Source organism: Rhopalosiphum padi, chromosome 2, assembly GCF_020882245.1.
Source record: "Rhopalosiphum padi isolate XX-2018 chromosome 2, ASM2088224v1, whole genome shotgun sequence".
NCBI classification, from domain to species: domain Eukaryota; kingdom Metazoa; phylum Arthropoda; class Insecta; order Hemiptera; family Aphididae; genus Rhopalosiphum; species Rhopalosiphum padi.
In genome coordinates this window covers 78,719,413-78,739,041 of record NC_083598.1, presented here as the reverse complement: position 1 = coordinate 78,739,041, position 19,629 = coordinate 78,719,413, and the positions used below count along the sequence as shown (strand labels likewise).

Here is a 19,629-nt window from a genome sequence, read left to right as displayed (position 1 = left end):
CAAGTGTATAGTTAAAAATAAAATATTTGCTAATAAATACAGGTATTTTTATTTGAGTACTGTAGCCAGTGAATAGGTATGCGCCATTTTAATGTGTCCATTAATAAACGTTTAATTATCGTATTTATTTTAAAAGAAAAATATTGTTTTTAATAACCGATTACAATATCATTGTAATTTGTAACTCATTTATTCAAGTATTCTAATTAAATTATTTGTAAATGCAATTTCCATCATTAACTAAATAAATTATTCACTTATCCAAACTAATGGTTATAAAACCAAAACCGCATTTTTTATTACTTATACAATTAATGTATTATTATAGCCAATAGGTTTAGTATTCGATATCCATTATATCTACTGCTAATCCAATTATTATATTATACAATTTATATTTATTTATAATATAAATATAATTATTAATAAACTATAAAATATAATGATACTACAATATAAATTTGTTTTAATGAACTGTCATGAAAAACGCGTATTGTGTAAAAGACAATTGAATGCAATTCACTCGTAAAAATGCCTTTCTTTGGACTTTGAACCAGTAGGAATTGAGTGCATTTTATATTGAAAGACAATGAGCTGGGTACATCAAATCAAATAGTATTTCATTGTATTTCGCTTTAAGGCTATAGAATTGAAAATAAAAATATTAACGTTATTACAAATGTATAACGCTTCCGACGTGAAGATAAACTTTGGAACCTTTATTGTAATGGTGTATTCCAAAGAATTAATTCATTTGATTTTGGTTACCAGATATATGATAAATTATAAACAACTGTGTCAATAAATTAGTACCTAGGTATAAGGAACTATATACATTATGCTATTTGTCAATGTTATGTCAAATAATGACAACTTACAGTGAAAAATTAGTATCATTGTTATTCATGAAGTTAATGTCATACCAATTCATAATATGCTACAAAAACATACAAATTTCCTGGTATTATTTTCATTCTCAAAAAAGCGTCATTGTGATAATCTATCATTTAGTTTTATTTTTTATTTTTTTTTTATTTACGTGTACCTATGTTTTAATAAAATATTCAAATGATTTAATCAACCTTATTAAGTTATTATATAATATTGTTTTTCATGATTGCGTTGTTTTCTGAAACTCTTTATTGTATAAAAAAAATTGATTATTTGTATATTATTTAATTATGTAATATTTATTATTATATTATTATTTTATATTCTCAACACAATACAAAATAATAACTAAATAAATTATTTAATAACTAAATATTTAATAACATATTGATTAATTTTAAAATACAGATTAGTTATACACAATATTATTATTTCTAAAAAATAAAAACATAATTTTATTACAAAGTTACGTCATAAATAATATTCTAAGTATTAACGCATAAAATGTATTTTTGCTTTCTATACTTGGCACTTGCATAACCATAATAAAGTTATGCATTGATGTAAGGTGTAGTATGTAAAACCTATAGTTGCCATTATAATTTTTTTTTTTTACATTTAAAATTCAAAATATTGGCCCCAGACAAGCGAATATACATCTTATAATTTTATAATTTAAGCATAAAAAAAAATTTGAACATTTAATTTTTATCTTGTCTAAATCCACATAGGTACACAAATTCAGTATTGTAAAGTCTAGACAAAATACACTAGCAATTTTTCGTTATCGTATTTTCTGTCGTTCATTTTACGTTATCGCATTTATACAAACATAACATAAACAGTTTTTAAATAACCAAATAAAAAAATAATATTTTCTATGTATTTTTTTTTTTTTTATAAATTATAGGTACCTATTATAAAATAAACACTAAACAGTGAATATTTTATACTTCAATTGCTGCTTAATATACAATTGAAATGTTAAAATATGCATAGGAACTATGTATTCGTATTTTTTTTATTATTATTATTTCAATATTACAATAGAAAAATATCAGTGATTCATATTAAATAGTATATGACAACATCGGAAGTAACAAAAAATACATAACCTACTCCAGTGGTTTTGTAATTTTTACGATCTTTGCCAATGGGATCACTGCTACCTACGTGTGCTGCATGCACAAAAAAAGTAATATACTTCGTTAAAAAATAATGTAATAAATCGGTACCTATAAACAATTAATGATAATTTATTTTGATTCGACAACAAGGCAATAGAAGATAGTAATAAAATTACAAATTTTTTTTTAATCATTGATATAGTTGTTTATTTAGCTTTATACTAGGTACTATCATAAGAATGGGTACATCGCCATCTTTAAAAAAAAAAGCTCGTTTACAGTTTTTTCACTCTTTCAGTTATTATAATCAAACACATGACTTGTATGTATTATAAATGTTTACTAATTTTATTAATAAAACAATTATAAAAAAAAAATGTTTTTAAAATTGTCAAATATATTTTTAATAATTTTTTTTAAATGCGTTTAATTCATCTGTAATATTTGGTACTTATATTTTTTTCTAACTATTCTACTGTAGATAAATATGAACAAATTTCAATGACAAAAGTATTTTCTCATATTATGATGTAATAATTTTGATTAAAGATTTGCAAAATTACCTTTAGAAGGGAGTAATTTTTTAAAGTTTGAAATGTATTCAATATTAACGTTTTATTCGTAGAATTACCATGAAAACGATAAATCCGATCTTACGAAACAATACAATAATAATTATAATAATATTTACTTAATATTACGCTTACTTAACCTGTTCATATTAATATAATATATCATTTAAAAATATTCAATTATATATTTGTATATTCTTACCTTAATGCACTTCAAGTCCCGTGAGTAATGCCATATCCAATAAAATACGTCATTTATTATTAAGTTTGTTACTGGTCAAAATTCAAGAGAATTGAGAGTAACAATAAATCATATAGAAATACAATGATGTTTCGAATTATAATTCGTTTATTATTACACGTGTGTAACTCGTAGTATTAACTAGCAAAACTGGAGTAAAAATAGAATAGGACGACTACAATTTTCTAAAATGTTAAAATTTAAAAAAACACCCACACAATTCTTGGAATAGTATTATACTTTACGGGGGCTTTAAAAAAAATCAAAAAAATCTTACGATTTATTTTCGTGGCGTATTGAGCATTCGCGAGAACGAGTCGTATTAATAATATCGCGCTCACGTTGTGACGGAACGGCACATCGCGATGCACTGTACATATTTTGCTACCTAGAGCAAAACGGTTGCTGGAACGCTCCGCAAGATTTTGCGCTCTACGCGCTGGGCCTAATTTCGTATTATTTTTTTTTTCTGTTTTACTCTCTTTTCTCTATTACAGATTACGGACGTTTAAACGAATCTGAATATTATCGTTATCGCACGTATAGTACGAATAACCAATATATATACGAATGTATTATATTAATAATATAGTGTAATGTTCAAATAATTAACGTCAACGTTTAATTACTATAGTTAAAAGCAATTATGTTGTAGACATTATATTATTATATGTTCTACGTACGTAGAATATCTACCTATATCATAGGAATTAAACGCGTAGACACAGTGGGGAGGAAGGGGGTTGGATGTCTTTTTGAGAATAAAGACCTCACATTTTTTTTTTACATTCGGCTAAAAAACGTACAGGATTCGTACTTCTAGGATTTAATGTTTTACGCCGCTGGCTTAACAAAGCTAGCTATGACAAAAAACAAAATTTACTGTGACGATCAAATGAGCGTGTTATATAACATATTATAAGTACGCCTAGATAATATATTAATATGTAAATATACTACAATATATACCGGTCTACATCATACCTTAAACTTTTTCAACTGAAAATTGTTTAATTTTTATACCCATGAAAATAATAAAAATATTAAATTGTATTAAGTTAATAGGTGGTAGTTGAAAGGGACGTATATATAAGTTCCTTACCAGACACTGTAGATGGAAAAATTATACTTGTTATATTTTATGTTCTTATAAGAGTATAAAAGTTGAATAAATCATAGTTTTTGAACCATGTTAATATTGAAAATATTTTCCTGGTCTAAGGTTATTATGCTTTAAAAAACATTTTTTAAACGTTTTATAAGTTGTTTGAGACGATTAAAAAATATGTTTAAAACAGTATTAAATTCAGGGGAATATGAATTTTAAGTATTTTTTTAGGCCACTTTTGAGTTAAAAAAATATTTTTAAAAGGTTAATATCTAAAATTTTCAATTTTAATGATTTTTTTTTTTCATTACGATCCAGCAATTATCTATAATATGAGTTCAAGTGAATTTAAATTTGGTTTTATAAGTTATTATAAAATTATTAAAAGATCTATTTTATAAAATTGATGTTTTAAAATTTTTACTTCTCTTATTCCATAGAATATAAATATATTATTATGACAGGTTACATATTAACATTTCACCTAAACACTCTGTGGTTTATTTGAAGATACCTTATAAAAATTAAAAATACCTATCTACATATTATTATTATCAAACACCTAAGTGCTTAAAACTTATAATACGCTAAAATCTTGTATTAATATTTTGACGAAAGTAAGTCTAAGGATATGATTAAACATTAATTATCCACCAACGTTATAATTCTGTTGGCAATCTATCCAAAATAAAAATATTTTTTTTCATGCCGTTCAAAAACATTCAAAGAATTTTCAAATAAATTTGTTGGTTGTTGGATATGTTTTAAATTTCTTGTAGACCTCCTATTTGCTTATTCCATATTGAACTTTATATAATGCTTACTTAAAAACTGACATTAGGTACATATTTATATAATATATAAAAAAAAAATTATAACTTAACGAAATTCATTCAACAATATTTATTGAGGTTGGAAGTATTGGAAGAAGATGTTGAAATTAAAGAAAAATTTTTAATTTGAAGTTGAAAATTAAAGTGATGTAAAATTTGAAATACAAAGTTCTCTGAATATAGATAAGAGCGACTGAGCGAAGCTCCAAATATTCCAACAAATTCCAAATATACAATAAGTTTATTTAAACATTGTTAAATGGTTTTTAAATTGTTTTAAAAAAAATATAATGCTAAATGTGAAGTTGCCAAACAAAATTTATCCGTAGAATAGAAAAAAAGGAGACTTAAATAAATTCCAACAAGTCTATTTTCACATTATTCTAAATGTTTTGTAAAGTTTGAACTTTGTAATGCCCTTTATCTATTCTGATTATTATGACAAAAAACAAAATTATTTTAAACATAATTACTAATAAACTTTAAAATATTATTAATATAACTATATAAATAATATTTTAAATGTAAACAAAAATTTATTTTTATGTCTTGGCTATTATTCATGTCTGAATATTTCAAAATAATATGCAATATGCATGTATTTGTGACCTGTTTATGCTTTCATTTTTATAACATTATACATCGGAAAAGTTTAATAAAAATACATAGTATGTATCTAAATACAATCAAATAATAAAATTACTGTATACAAAAGTATAACCTTACTTATGCCTATGTTTATAGTCGTCAATATTAGCCATGGAATATTTTAATGTAAAAAAAAAAAAAACCAAAGTAAAATAGGATTATTGGATTAAACGGATTGTATTATACCCAACGTAATTTTAAACGAATTATAATTATTTTCTGAATTAATTTAATCCAAAGTTTGGGAACTACATAAGGTTGGCCAGTCATTCTTAAAATATGATGCTATTTCGGCTAAGAATAATTATTATTACGTAAATTCACTTATAAGTTATAATTAATATAAGTAATAAGTAATTAAACAAAAAAAAATATAAAAATATAATAATAAATAAATTATTATTATTTTTATTTTTCGGCTATCAATTTAATATGAAATAAATAAATGATAAATTTATACTACTTATTCATAGTATTATTACTTATTTGTACATATTAATATTATAGTAGTCTAACGTCGGTTAATATTTGTCGTATACTTATGTACCTAGTTATTTTATTTTAAATTGTGTATAACTATTTGCCGACAAACAGAAGTATATTATGATATAAACATAATAGAATATTATGAAAACTTAATTTGAAAACATAAAAAAAAATAAGTTAATACTTTTTTTTCTGGAACTATTATTGCGAATATAAATTATAATACTATTGTAAACCTCAACAATCATAATTTATCAGTATTATAAATTTAAAACCAAATCACTTTTTCTATCCACTTAAATTCTTAATGATCATTATATTTTATTTCATGTAGACATTAAACACATATAAAAATTATTTTATAATTATTTATTAGTAGGTAATGTATTAAGACACTCTTAATATACGTAATATAGTCTATTCGATCGGATGTATTATTATAACATTGTGGTAAATATTATGAATACAATTATTTATAATCAATAATATTATTCGGTATTCGTATAAATACTGATCACGACGGCATGTTATCGGACAGTCGTCCGTACTACACACTACACGATCTAGTGGAAAGACAGCGAGTTTATGGTAGTATAGAAGATAGCGCCGTCACGTCATCCACCTCTTCAGTCACTAGCAAAGCTCTTAAACTAATATGTATTAATATAAATGTAAGTTTAAATATTGTATACTGAACATATACGATTATCTTTTTAATTAACTTAAGATATCACTTACCGTGTTCTAAGCTTCGTTCAAGTTAAACCATACTAAATGTATTGATTATCCACCATTTATTTTTATTTTATTAGATATCAAAATGTATTGTGCGCAGTGCTGAGTTCAGATAGTAAAAATAATAACGATATAGATATTAGATTAATAGTTAAATAAATATTTATATTAATATGAACATAGATAATTCAATTTTTATCTTACAAAAAGTAGTTAATTTTTACTAATGCTTGACAAGGTAGCCGCGTGAGAACTATTTTTGATATTTCCCACATTATTTACCAAATAGACGGAACGGTGTACACAGTGTTATAACGTAAATTGATATACGGCTATGATGGATGGACGGGTACTTTATCGACTGTCCTTATCGAATTAAAATCTAAAAATGTTGTTAACAGCTAACATAGAATAAAATTATCACGAGGAAACAGCCTGGAAAATCGTATTATTATTTTGTAATCTTTTATACTATATAGCTAGTGCCTATTTGTTAACATTTGATGTAAAATAACTAAATTAGTATACGATTATTGAAAAAAATATACGTGCCAGATTGGCAAGATATCAGCTTACCGAGTTTTAGAATTTCTAACATTTTATTATAGCTATAGTAACTGTACGGTTTAAATAATTCAAATCAATTATATTTTCTACTAATTTTTGTACTAATTTATCACAAAATAAAAAAAAAACGACCAAACACTCAAAACTGGCCATTATTTTGAGTGGCCCTACTCGGTAGATCACCAGATCAATCCCTACGTGAATTACACTACAAGATTTATCTATATATATTCATGTAGATTTTCATAATTTAAATCCTAGATACCAATTAAATACTAATTTAATTATTTATCTAGATAGTTATCACTCAGCACTAGTTGTGCGATTGGTATACTACTTGTTGCGCGGGAATTTTTATCTTAATTTTAATTTTCAAAAAGTAACGATATTATATTATAATATAATATACTATATGTAAACCGAATTCATCAATTTAAAGTGATAATAAAGGCATTATTATCGAGCGATTCTTAGAACCTGATTAGGCCATTTATATACGTGGGACGAGTTAACGTTGTTAGTTTGTTACACTTACACCAATTAATTTTCCATGTATATGTATGAATAATTAATAACTACCGGTATACATAAAAGTGAATATTTATAAGTTATAATAATCACGTTTAATTCAGTTCTGTGCACGCTTATGAATGTCATTTTAGTATATTTTTGATTTTGACATTTTGTAAATAATAAATATATAAATATATTTACTTTATTTATATTGGAATTAGAGATTTATACTAAAAATATTCACTTAATAAGCGTCTAGCAGTCTATGTTTAGCAATTTATAAAATAAAATAAATAATGATAAACGAAAATAAATTATAGTGATATTTTCAAAAATACTAGGTATCCAAAATTAGTTTTAAAACTCTATGGAAAACCATGAAACAAAATCCATAGTACAGCTTAGTCAAGGGTAGACTACGTTAAGATATATTTTATATTGATATACATGATAAAAATAAAGCATACGTTAGTTTTATAAAACTTTAACTTAAATTTTGTATGAAATATTGAACCCTTACCAAAGTAATAATTATATATTCATAAATGTATATTTCAAAGAAACGAAATAATGCGAAATTAATCTTTAGTAATGTATTTTTTTCGTACAATAATACTTGCGGTAGAAACATTGTATATTTGGTTGCATTTCAGCGCCAAGCAATGTAATGCAACGTACCTACTACACAAGATATATTTATAGCACTATGGAATCCATAAATCACGGACATAATCTGATTTGAAAAAAAATGCATGCATATTTTTTTTGAGTAAAACAAAAAGGTGAAAATACAAATTTAATTTTAAGAAAATAATTGTAATATCCCCCCCCCACATATAATATAATATTTATTCTTTTATCATATATATGTATTTTTATTATTACTTATTAAAATATTTACCTCTTCTATTTTACGAGTTGGTATTGTAATGGTGTATTTAAAACGTGAGGGCAATCGGTATGACGGTATACATATTAAGTTGAGGGCTAATGATGGTAAATTTGGTTAAAGACTACTGTCACATTTAGCTCTAAACATTTTAGGCAAAATTCGTATAAAAAAAAGGTTTGAAGTAAACCGGTACACGCTACTTTCTGGAAATCCTATATTATTTATACTTAAACCGTTAAACGTGACCTATAGATATTTAATTTAACTGTAGATAAACTTGCTGTAGAAATATAGATAAACACGTGATGAATACAGAATTGATAAACCAACCAATGTATTTTTTTTTTTTGTTATTGTTATTTTCAAATTTTATGTTACAACTTTTTATATTTTTTAAATTTATACATTAAACGATAAAATTTGTAAACTGTAGTTACAAAGATTTATAAAATATAATATTAATGGACAAGAAAACTTAAATATATATTTTAATTATTAATTTCGTGAATTGAATAATTTGTATACTAGAACTTTTGTCTGATAATACCTAAATAAATGAGTTCGGACTTATTGTTCGATTACTTTTCATTTTTGAAATATTGATAACAGTAATAATTCCGTCTCACAACCAATGTTCCAAAACTTACACCGGAATACTCAACAGAAGTTCGTAATCGACGAGACGTGTTCTGCGGTATGTGGAAATAACGCTGCGTCGGAAATGGTGGACTACGTCATTGGGAATTTCCATTGATTCACAGGTCGATGTGCGCTCAAATATAAAAAAACATACATGATCTACTGATGTTGTGAGAAATCCGATGTACCTACAAACAGTACGTTAGTTTCCGTTGACTGCGCAACAAATAGTTTTCATAGTACTATTTAGATAGATATTATATTTTATTACCTTTATAGTTAACCTACAGATTAGGTCACTTAATAATAGTTATGTATTTATTGTAATCGTGCGTACTAATTTAAAAATTCTTACATGAAATAGTGTTTAATTTTAAATACTAACACGTTTACTCGAAATACGGCGTGTTTTTGTATGAATCGTGTGATCTATTCAGTGATGTTTATTTTCGTCCTCTTGCGAATAAGCTATAGAAAAAGCAATAACCAACTCTAAGTAATATCCACTATCATAAATCAGCAAAAAAAAAAAAAAATACCTTATATAACAATTTCTATATAGTTTTGCAGGTAATTGATAAATATTATATTATTTATTTATCTAATAAGTATAAGAACCCTCGTATTGCTTATTAATTATTATTAAATAATTGTAACAGTAATTAAGTTAATAGATATCTATTATAAATAACTCAGAAAACTATCACACCTAACTTAATACTTAACTAAATCTATAATAAAATAATATACCGGACAGGTATTATGGTATTCAAGTCTCGGACATAAATTTATATTGTTATTTGTTAAGTATCTACTACCGTCTACCAACTATATCAATACACGTATAATAGAGATTGCATACTTAAAAAGGTAGTTAAATTTTTACTTTCTACTTAATCTATTGAATACAAATGCAAAAAAAAAATATGATAACATGGAATAGTTTAAAATTTAATTTTAAAATTTTCCACATTATGAATTTGCTATATTTTAAGTTCTTTCAATTCGATTTTCTGTTAATATAATTTTAAATATAATTATTTGCTTTTTTCAGTTTTACTATGAGATTAGAAGACTATTGCATTTTTATGATACTCCTGGTGGGTATGGCAATTGCTCAATCCGACATTGGTGAGTTATATTTGATGGTATACATTTTATAAAAATAATTAACTTAATTAATATATTATAAAAAATAAAATATTTTTTAATACATTGACTTAATGTTAAACTAAGTAACGCTATGATACCTGTAAATATTATGTTTATACATCAAGCTAGGTAATTTAATTTATATTGTAATAAATTCAATACCTATAGTAATTACTAAAAATAAAATTAATTGCCTACAAACAACTGCAAAAGGTTAAAAGTCTTGCGGTATTGATGAGAGATGAAGACTTTCAAAAACTTAATTGTGTGTATTACTGCGGCTGTCTAGCTCACATTATATTATAAAAATTAGAACTATATATAGGTATTATTATTTATATGATTATTCCCGCATGTACACTCCCATACATCGTAATATCTATCAGCTAGATTCTATCTATAATGTTATTTTAATCAATGGTCAAGGTAAATAATTTACGTGTTATTTTTTTATCTGATTTAAATTTAGAAATTTATCATTTTATAATAATATATTATATTAAATAGGAAATAATTTACAAGTATTAAGTACTTAATTAAATAATAAAAAAATGAATTCAAATATTTATTGATTTTTTTTAATTTTTTTTACTCTGTTTTGACACCAAATATTAATACAATTTTTGTTTTTATTATTATTATTTCTAACAGTATGCCGTACACCAAATTATGAAAATGGCGTTTGTATTGATATTAGAAATTGTCAAAAGTTACGATTGCTTCTGCAAAGCTCCATCAATGAATCTAATATAATCTTTCTTCAGAAATCAATTTGTGGTTTTGAAGGTATAAGTTCAAAAGTTTGTTGTCCATTGGATAGCTTAATTCCAGAGGATAAATTACCATCACCAACCACATGTGGACAAAGGAAGGTTGCAAGTTTTCGAATGATTGGAGGGGATCAATCTGAATTAGGTAGGTTAGAACTTGAAGAAAACTAAACATTTTATGTTAATATTTTAATTTTGATTAGGTGCTTGGCCTTGGATGGTAGCTCTTGGTTACATAAATTATAATATAAAAAATAATACTCTACAATGGTTATGTAGTGGAACACTAATTACAGATTCATACGTATTAACATCTGCACAATGCGTAAAAAATCGTGATAATATAAGACTGTTAGTAAACCATATTAGTGATTTTTTAATGAACCATAAATATGATTATATAAAACTATTAAAAAATATTATTTCTTAATATTTTCATAATAATATATTAATTTTAAGGACCACGGCGCGCCTAGGTGAATTAAATTTGGATCCAAATGTCAATGACGGCGCAACTCCATTAGATGTTCCAATTGAACACGTTATAATACACGAAAAGTACAACTCTGAAGGAGTTCACAATGATATAGCATTACTAAAATTAAACCAAAGTGTTGTTTACACTGGTACGTATTAAAAACTTCATCAAGCTTTATAATTTGTATGATCATCGTGGTTGTTTTAAATCTAATTTATCATTTATTCATATGTATAATCATTGTAATCATTTAATGTAAATAGTGCAGAATATTCCCATATATTTTCAGAATTGATCCAACCAATCTGTTTGCCAATCACTTCAGATGTGCAAAATATTAACTTGACAGCAACTATGCTATTTGTTGCTGGTTGGGGTTCCACCGATCCTACATCATCTTTAAGTAAACATATAACGATATAATATTAGCCACTATGTACAATAATGAATACAAATAATAATATTATTGATTGTATGAAAAATAATTTACACTGTAGGTATATAGAATAGGTATACATGAAGACATGTAGTGTCAATGTGTCATGTACCAACATACAATTATAATAGTGCATTCATTATAATTTTTCAGGTGAACCAAGCAATACAAATTTGATGGAAATTCAGATTCCAATAACGAATACTACGGAATGTAAGCAGTTATATGAAAAAAATAATACCGTAATCGATGATAGAATTATATTATGTGCTGGACATTCATTGGGGGGAAAAGATGCATGTCGAGTAATTTTTTTTTTTTAATAATACCGATTATAACAGAGATGGCCACAACGAGGCTCGCGAGTCGCATGCGGTTTTTGACATCAAGCTTCAGGGGCGTAGCCAAGGGGGGTTATCAGGGCACAACCCTCCCCATGAGTTTTTGAAAACCCCTAAAAAACTTGATACATTAATTAATTAAAAAGGTGTAGTATAAATTATAAATCTTTATATTAGTAAATATAGTACCTATAATGTCAATACTTAAGTTATTTATATTTTATACATTCGTGTAAAAAAATATCTGCTACATAGAGTAATGCTAAGCTTTTAGAGATTTATATAAATATAGGTAAGTTTACCAACAAATTTTGGAAACCCCCCCCCCAAATGAGAAAATCCTGGCTACGCCTCTATCAAGCATAGAATAAAACTATTAACCATAGTAAATTCCCGTTATAACGAAAGTCATATAGAAGTCTCCTGCCGAAAAGCAGGGCTTATAAAGAGCTTATTCGAAATTTTCGTTATAACGAAAAAAAAAAATCGGTCCCTTGGAGTTCGTTGTAACGGGATTTTACTGTATTTTAAATTTTAATTATTTTATAAACATCTCTTATCTATGTGGTTCGCTTAGAATTAGATTCATAAATTTATGGCTCCTAAAATTAATGTTATAGTGGCCACCTCTGGAATATAATATGTAAATTAAAGCATTATTAAAGCATTGTAATTTAAATTATGCATATTTTTAAGGGTGATTCTGGTGGACCTTTGATGTTACCTATAGAAAATCAGTACTATTTGATGGGAATAGTATCTTATGGGCCTAAAATATGTGGAGAACCAGGTCATCCAGGAGTATACACAAGAGTGTCTTATTTTGTTGATTGGATTACAATGAAACTGAGGAACAGCTAGCTATTATAAATTTGAACTTTTTAAATGTTCATATTCTATAGTGTAACTATACGCGTAAAACATGTAAGTCGTGATGTAGAGTTAACAAAATAATTTAATAGTAGCTCCAATTACTCATAAGCTTTTAAAATGTAGGAGGTACCTAATTAAAAAAATATTTTTTTGATCATTTGTTTTTAAGCTGTTATGAGCTGGTACCTATTCGATTGCTCTTATTATTCGTTTAATAATAAATCTTTAATTCAGTTGAATACTAACTACTAAAATGTTATAGGTTTAAAGTGTTTTTTTAGAAACTAGGAAAATTTAATTTATATTTATACACAGTATTTTATGTTTCGTGGGCTCGTGGCCTTTCTGCACCTTACAAAAACCGGATTGCTAAAAAAAAATGAATAAAATAACGCATTAAACATTTTTATCACAAAAGATGGGTACATATTAAAATAACTAAAAAAAGATTTTAGTAGACAACTTTATATTTTAGTAATTTATTAATAAAGAATTATACGAGCATATTATATTATTCAACCATGTTGACAGTATTTTTATTGTTTACTGTAGATTTGTAGGTACGTATAATATAACCTATAGCTAAATAGCTTAAAAATTTGTTGTAATTTTTGTATAGGTAGGTATACTTATAGTTTTAGTATTTTAAATATACAAAAATGTACAACTTAAAAATTTGGATTTTTTTTTAAACATCTTTTTGTGAAAATATAATATAGTATAACTAAATAATGACACAATCTTTATATTAATAGCAACTTATTATCTAGATTAACAAATAACAATACAAACTATATTATTTAAATTTATGATATTATTATAAATGTATAAATTAAAAATATAACCAATTAATAAGTTCACGACAATTAATTGCAACAATTTACTTCATATTTGTTTAAAGTGTTTAAACAGGTATTTACATAAATACTAAAATTAAGTATACAAAAATTACAACAAATTTCTAAGCTACATGTCTACAAATCTACAATAAGAAATAAAACTATCAATAGTTTTAATAATACAGTATTTAATTCTTTATTAATTGCTTAACATATAAAATATTCAACTTTAAAGGTAATTTTTTTTTTTAATTTAAATACCTGTTTTTAAACGAGTAATATGAAATAAACTGTCGTAGCAAATTATTAATTTTCGTAATATATTTTTAATTTATAATATGATAAGTTAAAATAATATTATTTGTTGGTGATCTAAATTATAAGCTTGTTATTATTAAAGATTGCGTAATTATTTAGTTATTACTATAATGTTTTCAAAAAAAATCCAAATTTTTAAGTTTTACATTTTTTGTATTTTTTATATTCACAATATGACTTTTATTTATAAATAGGTGATGCCTAATACCTATATAATTATTTATGTACAATACAAAACGCTAAATTAAAGATTAGTTACACGGACCTTAGAGAAAACAACAGTCAGTATTTACGTCTTGACTCTCCCATTCCCACTCACCCACTGTGGTCTGTCGCACATTGCAAATAACTACTACGAATGCGGAATGACCACGAAATTTAAAAATTCTTTGTGGAAAACGTGCCACCCGGTGCGGATTGCTATCTACCGGTAAAAATCAGAAGTAACGATCACTATCGTCGGGGTAATCACCATTTTTGGCGTTGATAAGCTGATATTATCTCTGACGTACACGGTGATAACAGTATTTATTAATTATTTCGTGAAAAATAACAACAATAGTAATAATAATAATAATAATGTGTCCAACGCCGTTGTATAGTCGTTCGCCGCGATCATAAAAAGTGCGCCTGCGTTACGGTGACAATTATTTACGACAATAATTACCATTTATCACGACGGGACGACAATAATTAATAACACGACCATTGTAATTGATCATCTTCAATTATTATAAAATATATTGTAATACGTGCGTGCACTACAACACGACAATAGTAATAATAATAATAATAATATAGTGGGTGTGTGCGTGTGCGTTTGCTTTCGCGTGCGTGCGGCAAACCGTCGTGGTCGCAGAGCGTTCGCGTTATCCCATTTCCCAATTCCCAATCGGTTCGACCCGATAAAGAATAAATGATCTGAGTGGCTGGCCGTCGCCGCCGCGTACCGACCGACTCATTTCCACCGTCATACGACGTGGCACGTATTTAATGTTTATCGTCCGTGTGTCGCGCGCCGCGTTGGTCTCGATCGCTGTCCGCACTATGGACCGTCCGCGTTTCCGAAGACGACACTCGACGACATCGTCCGCTGCCCACTCGTCCGTCGCCAACAACCGTTCGAGCGCCGACAGCGTTTAACGGGTCTCCGCTGTACCGCCAACATACACCACCGACACACGTCGTCGGCACATCGCCTCGAGCCGCAGACACACGCCGGAGACGAGTCACCGCAGACAACGACACCACCGGCGCAGAGACGTCCGTCGGCAACACTCGGGGCATGTTAAGTCCGTCGTCCCACTGACATGTGTGGCGTCGACACCAAAATGGCCGAAACCAAAGCGCTGATATTGGTCGGTGGCTATGGCACCCGTCTCCGACCGCTCACGTTGAGCCGGCCAAAGCCGCTGGTCGAGTTTGCCAACAAGCCGATGATACTTCATCAGATCGAAGCACTGGTCACGGTCGGCGTGCGTGAGGTAAACAACCCCTAGCGTCGTCAGTCTACCCCGTTTTCGTGCACCTCAAATCAACCCCCTACGACCAGTATGACTCGTTAGTCGACACTCCCGTTGTGTCTCGCACAGGACAAGATATACCTGTGCACATTTATAATAACATGTGAATTTAGTAAAATTATTAGTTTTGTAGGTACTTTAGTAGTTTTTGTTTGAAAACCAATAGTTTGGTTATCCAATGTTTATAATTTCAATTTTCCCTTGAGTAAGTTTTATTATTATATTTGTATATATAACTTGATTTCAAGATACCTAATTGGCTAGATAATATCTTTCATTACTTGCCTATACCTATTATTTTTTTTATACTTGAATTATGGTAAATGATAATACTAATATAATGATTATTCAATTTAGGTTATATTGGCTGTTTCGTACCGTGCTGAGCAGATGGAAAAAGAGATGAGTGATGAAGCCAAAAAACTTGGTGTTCGGCTAGTTTTTTCACATGAATCTGAACCACTTGGCACGGCTGGACCTTTAGCTCTAGCCAAACATTTGTTGGCCAACAAACAAAACCAGCCATTTTTTGTTTTAAACTCTGATATTATATGTGAATATCCATTTAAAGACCTGATTGCGTTCCATAAATCACATGGTTGTGAAGGTACGATCGTGGTGACTAAGGTTGAAGAGCCATCCAAGTATGGTGTTGTAATGTATGATGAAGACACAGGGCGCATAGAAAGTTTCATTGAAAAACCACAAGAATTTGTTTCAAACAAAATCAATGCAGGCATTTATATTTTAAACCCATCTGTGTTGGATAGAATTAAGTTGGAGCCAACAAGCATTGAAAAAGAAGTGTTTCCCTTTATGGCCCAAGACGGTCAACTATATGCATTTAACTTAAAAGGTTTCTGGATGGACGTAGGACAACCTAAAGATTTCCTAACTGGTTAGTTGTTAATTTTTATGTATTTCATGAATTTCTTCTATGTATGTAATATATTAATACCTTTAATAATTCTTTGTTATTTTCAGGAATGTGCATGTACTTGACTTCATTAAAGACGCGTAGTCCAACTTTATTGTATTCTGCTGATGGTGTTGTTGGCAATGTTCTTGTTGATCCAACTGCAACTATAGGAGAAGGTTGTAAAATTGGTCCAAATGTTACTATTGGTCCAAATGTTACTGTTGAAGATGGTGCTTGCTTAAGAAGGTGTACCATACTAGCAGGGGCCACAGTTAAATCACATACGTGGTTGGACTCTTGCATAATCGGTTGGCGTTCAGTAGTTGGATGTTGGGTTCGTATGGAAAATACTACTGTGCTTGGAGAAGATGTTATTGTTAAAGACGAATTGTACATTAATGGTGGACAGGTTTTACCACATAAATCAATCAGTACTTCTGTACCTGATCCTCAAATTATTATGTGATTAATATTATTATTATTATTTTTTAAATATTTAAATATTATTAATTGTTAATTTTTTATTTTTGTGTACATTGGGGAATTATTCATATTTATTTATTAAATATTAAATCTGGGAAAAAAATAGGTCAGTCTTAATATTTTTGGATATATTTTATTCTAAGGCTAGATCAATAAAAAAATATTAAAACTTATTATTATATTAAATTCATTATGATATAAAACAACTGTTCTGACTTTAGATTTCCTAATTGTCGTAAAAAATAAGAAAAAGATTGGACCTTTCAGATCCCAGGGCACAGAATTATATTATATTAAACAAATATGTAGAAATATTAAATAGCTATTTATTTTGTAACCTATCATAATAATTAGGTTAATATGCATACTTCATGCAACACTATATTGAAAAATAAACAAATTTTTTTTTTTATTATTTGTTTAAATGTAGTTAATTAAAAAACACTTGCTTAAAATTACTTCATTTAAATTATTATACTATTAAAAATTAAAAGTGTTCAATGTTTTATTATGTACTCACGTTTTTGTTTGCATTGAATTTATGATTTTTCATAGTTAAACAACACCTTTATATTTTGTGTATAATAGTATAAATAATACTAGTAAAAAAAAAAACAATATTTATATAAAAAACATATTTTTAAGTGATAAAGATTAAGGCTGTATGGTTATATGTTAAATTATTTTAATTTCAATAGTTATCAATAATCTAAGTATTGTTAGGTTATTTGGATAAACATAACAAGACTCACATAATACTTTGAAAAACCTATTACATTTGAAAAAACAATTAATAAGTAAATGATAACTATTATATTTTATTATATATTATATATTTAATAGGTACACATAAAAATAAATAGGTAAAAAACACTATTGAGTTACCTATCTCCTAATAAAAATGTGTATTTGATCAATAATACATTTCACAAATCATTTATTTTCTTATTATGGTTGTTACATGTATTCAATTGTACAATTAGTTAATGTATTTATGGTAATCAATCACTTATTTATAATCATTCATGAGACTCAATAAATATTTACTAAGGATAAAAGTGCAATAAAGAAAAACAAATTTGTCAATGCATTTTTATTACCATTTTATATAAGATTAATTCCAAAAATATAATTTATTTAAACTTTTTTTATTGTTTATTTTTATATACATTTGTAATTCATAATTGCAAAATATATTTCAAAAACACTTACTATAAGTAACTCTAAGTCCAATATTTTGTTTTAGAAGTAAAAATACAAGTTATTTTGTATACAATAAGTTATATTTTGAAGGTAAACATTTTTTTTTTTTTGTTTATTAATGGCTTTAAAAACTGAAAATATTATATTAAAATTTCTGTACTATTCTGTTAAATAAAGCTATTTATATTTGCATGCTTATGTTTTATTTTAGTTCCTGAATAATACAACGAGTAATTTGGTTTTGCAGTTACATGTTTTTCTGTTTCTTTAAATATATATAGATTCATAAAAAAAACTTATCAATTTCTAAATCAAATACCATTATAGCGTTATGTATAGGATGTAGGAAATTGAATGTAAATCTTAAGTACTTTTAAATTTAAAAAAGTTGATCTCAGTGATATGTTAAACTATTGACAACCATTAAAAATAGTATTTTAAACATATCAACAAGTGCAGTTTTGTGACTTATAAAAAAATGAATTTTAATTAGAATGTTGACTAACCTATATTATACATATTAACTGTATAACGTTTATTGTATAATATTAGGCAATACCTACAAATGTAAAAAGTTATGAATTTGATTATTGAAGTAATGTAATGGTCTGCAAATGATTAAATTACGATTTTTTTTTTTTAATTTTCTGATGCTATTAATTTAAGCTTTTTATAATTAACTATCTAATTCTATAGGTTTCCTATTTTTTTTACACAAACCTTATATATTATACTATTTTAAGGGGCATTTTGATACTACCTATACAACAAATATCATGCCGTATACCTACTATACTATCCCATTTATTGTGTAGATTCTACACTGTAGAATGTACCTATAGATAGTAGATACCTACCTATATAATATATTAATTATGTCACTATCTGCTGAAAAAATTTTACCTATATGATATAAGCCCAAAATATTTAAAAAATATATTATTTGTATAACATAAATATTTTAAGTATTTCAAAATATTTAAAATTGTCTATAATAATCGATACTGACGCGATATCTACCACCGACGGTTATAATGTATAA

General features: G+C 26.6%; 3 protein-coding genes across 8 annotated transcripts in view; 2 read left to right on the top strand and 1 right to left on the bottom strand.

Annotated features, from left to right (window-relative positions):
- Positions 1–3,190, bottom strand: part of LOC132921344 (tachykinin-like peptides receptor 99D) — a 218,958-nt gene extending 215,768 nt beyond the window's left edge. For all 5 annotated transcript variants that reach the window (XM_060984323.1, XM_060984322.1, XM_060984324.1 and 2 more), the window contains exon 1: positions 2,793–3,190. The gene's annotated coding sequence lies outside the window, so the exon portion shown is untranslated. The remainder of the gene's footprint in view (positions 1–2,792) is intronic.
- A 6,248-nt stretch (positions 3,191–9,438) lies between these two features.
- LOC132919897 (venom protease-like) lies at positions 9,439–13,541 on the top strand. 2 transcript variants are annotated; one of them, XM_060981812.1, is made up of 9 exons: positions 9,439–9,822; positions 10,010–10,122; positions 10,307–10,383; positions 11,056–11,319; positions 11,378–11,525; positions 11,634–11,800; positions 11,942–12,055; positions 12,242–12,393; positions 13,126–13,541. In XM_060981812.1, the coding sequence occupies exons 3-9, from the start codon at positions 10,314–10,316 to the stop codon at positions 13,288–13,290; spliced, it is 1,080 nt and encodes a 359-aa protein (XP_060837795.1). In that variant the 5' UTR covers positions 9,439–9,822; positions 10,010–10,122; positions 10,307–10,313; the 3' UTR covers positions 13,291–13,541. The 2 variants fall into 2 exon arrangements, with proteins under 2 accessions (XP_060837795.1, XP_060837794.1); XM_060981811.1 differs by lacking the exon at positions 10,010–10,122.
- A 1,002-nt stretch (positions 13,542–14,543) lies between these two features.
- LOC132919896 (mannose-1-phosphate guanyltransferase beta) lies at positions 14,544–18,779 on the top strand. The gene is made up of 3 exons (XM_060981810.1): positions 14,544–15,943; positions 16,340–16,880; positions 16,967–18,779. Exons 1-3 carry the CDS (start codon positions 15,770–15,772, stop codon positions 17,365–17,367), a joined length of 1,116 nt encoding a protein of 371 aa, XP_060837793.1. The 5' UTR covers positions 14,544–15,769; the 3' UTR covers positions 17,368–18,779.
- The last annotated feature ends 850 nt before the right edge of the window (positions 18,780–19,629 follow it).

Coding starts and splice junctions, on each gene's coding strand:
- LOC132919897 (XM_060981811.1), top strand. CDS start 10,314: ATGAGATTAGAAGACTATTGCATTTTTATGATACTCCTGGTGGGTATG. Junction 10,384..11,055: donor AATTGCTCAATCCGACATTG/GTGAGTTATATT, acceptor TATTTCTAACAG/TATGCCGTACACCAAATTAT. Junction 11,526..11,633: donor AATCGTGATAATATAAGACT/GTTAGTAAACCA, acceptor ATTAATTTTAAG/GACCACGGCGCGCCTAGGTG.
- LOC132919896 (XM_060981810.1), top strand. CDS start 15,770: ATGTGTGGCGTCGACACCAAAATGGCCGAAACCAAAGCGCTGATATTG. Junction 15,944..16,339: donor TCACGGTCGGCGTGCGTGAG/GTAAACAACCCC, acceptor TATTCAATTTAG/GTTATATTGGCTGTTTCGTA. Junction 16,881..16,966: donor ACCTAAAGATTTCCTAACTG/GTTAGTTGTTAA, acceptor TGTTATTTTCAG/GAATGTGCATGTACTTGACT.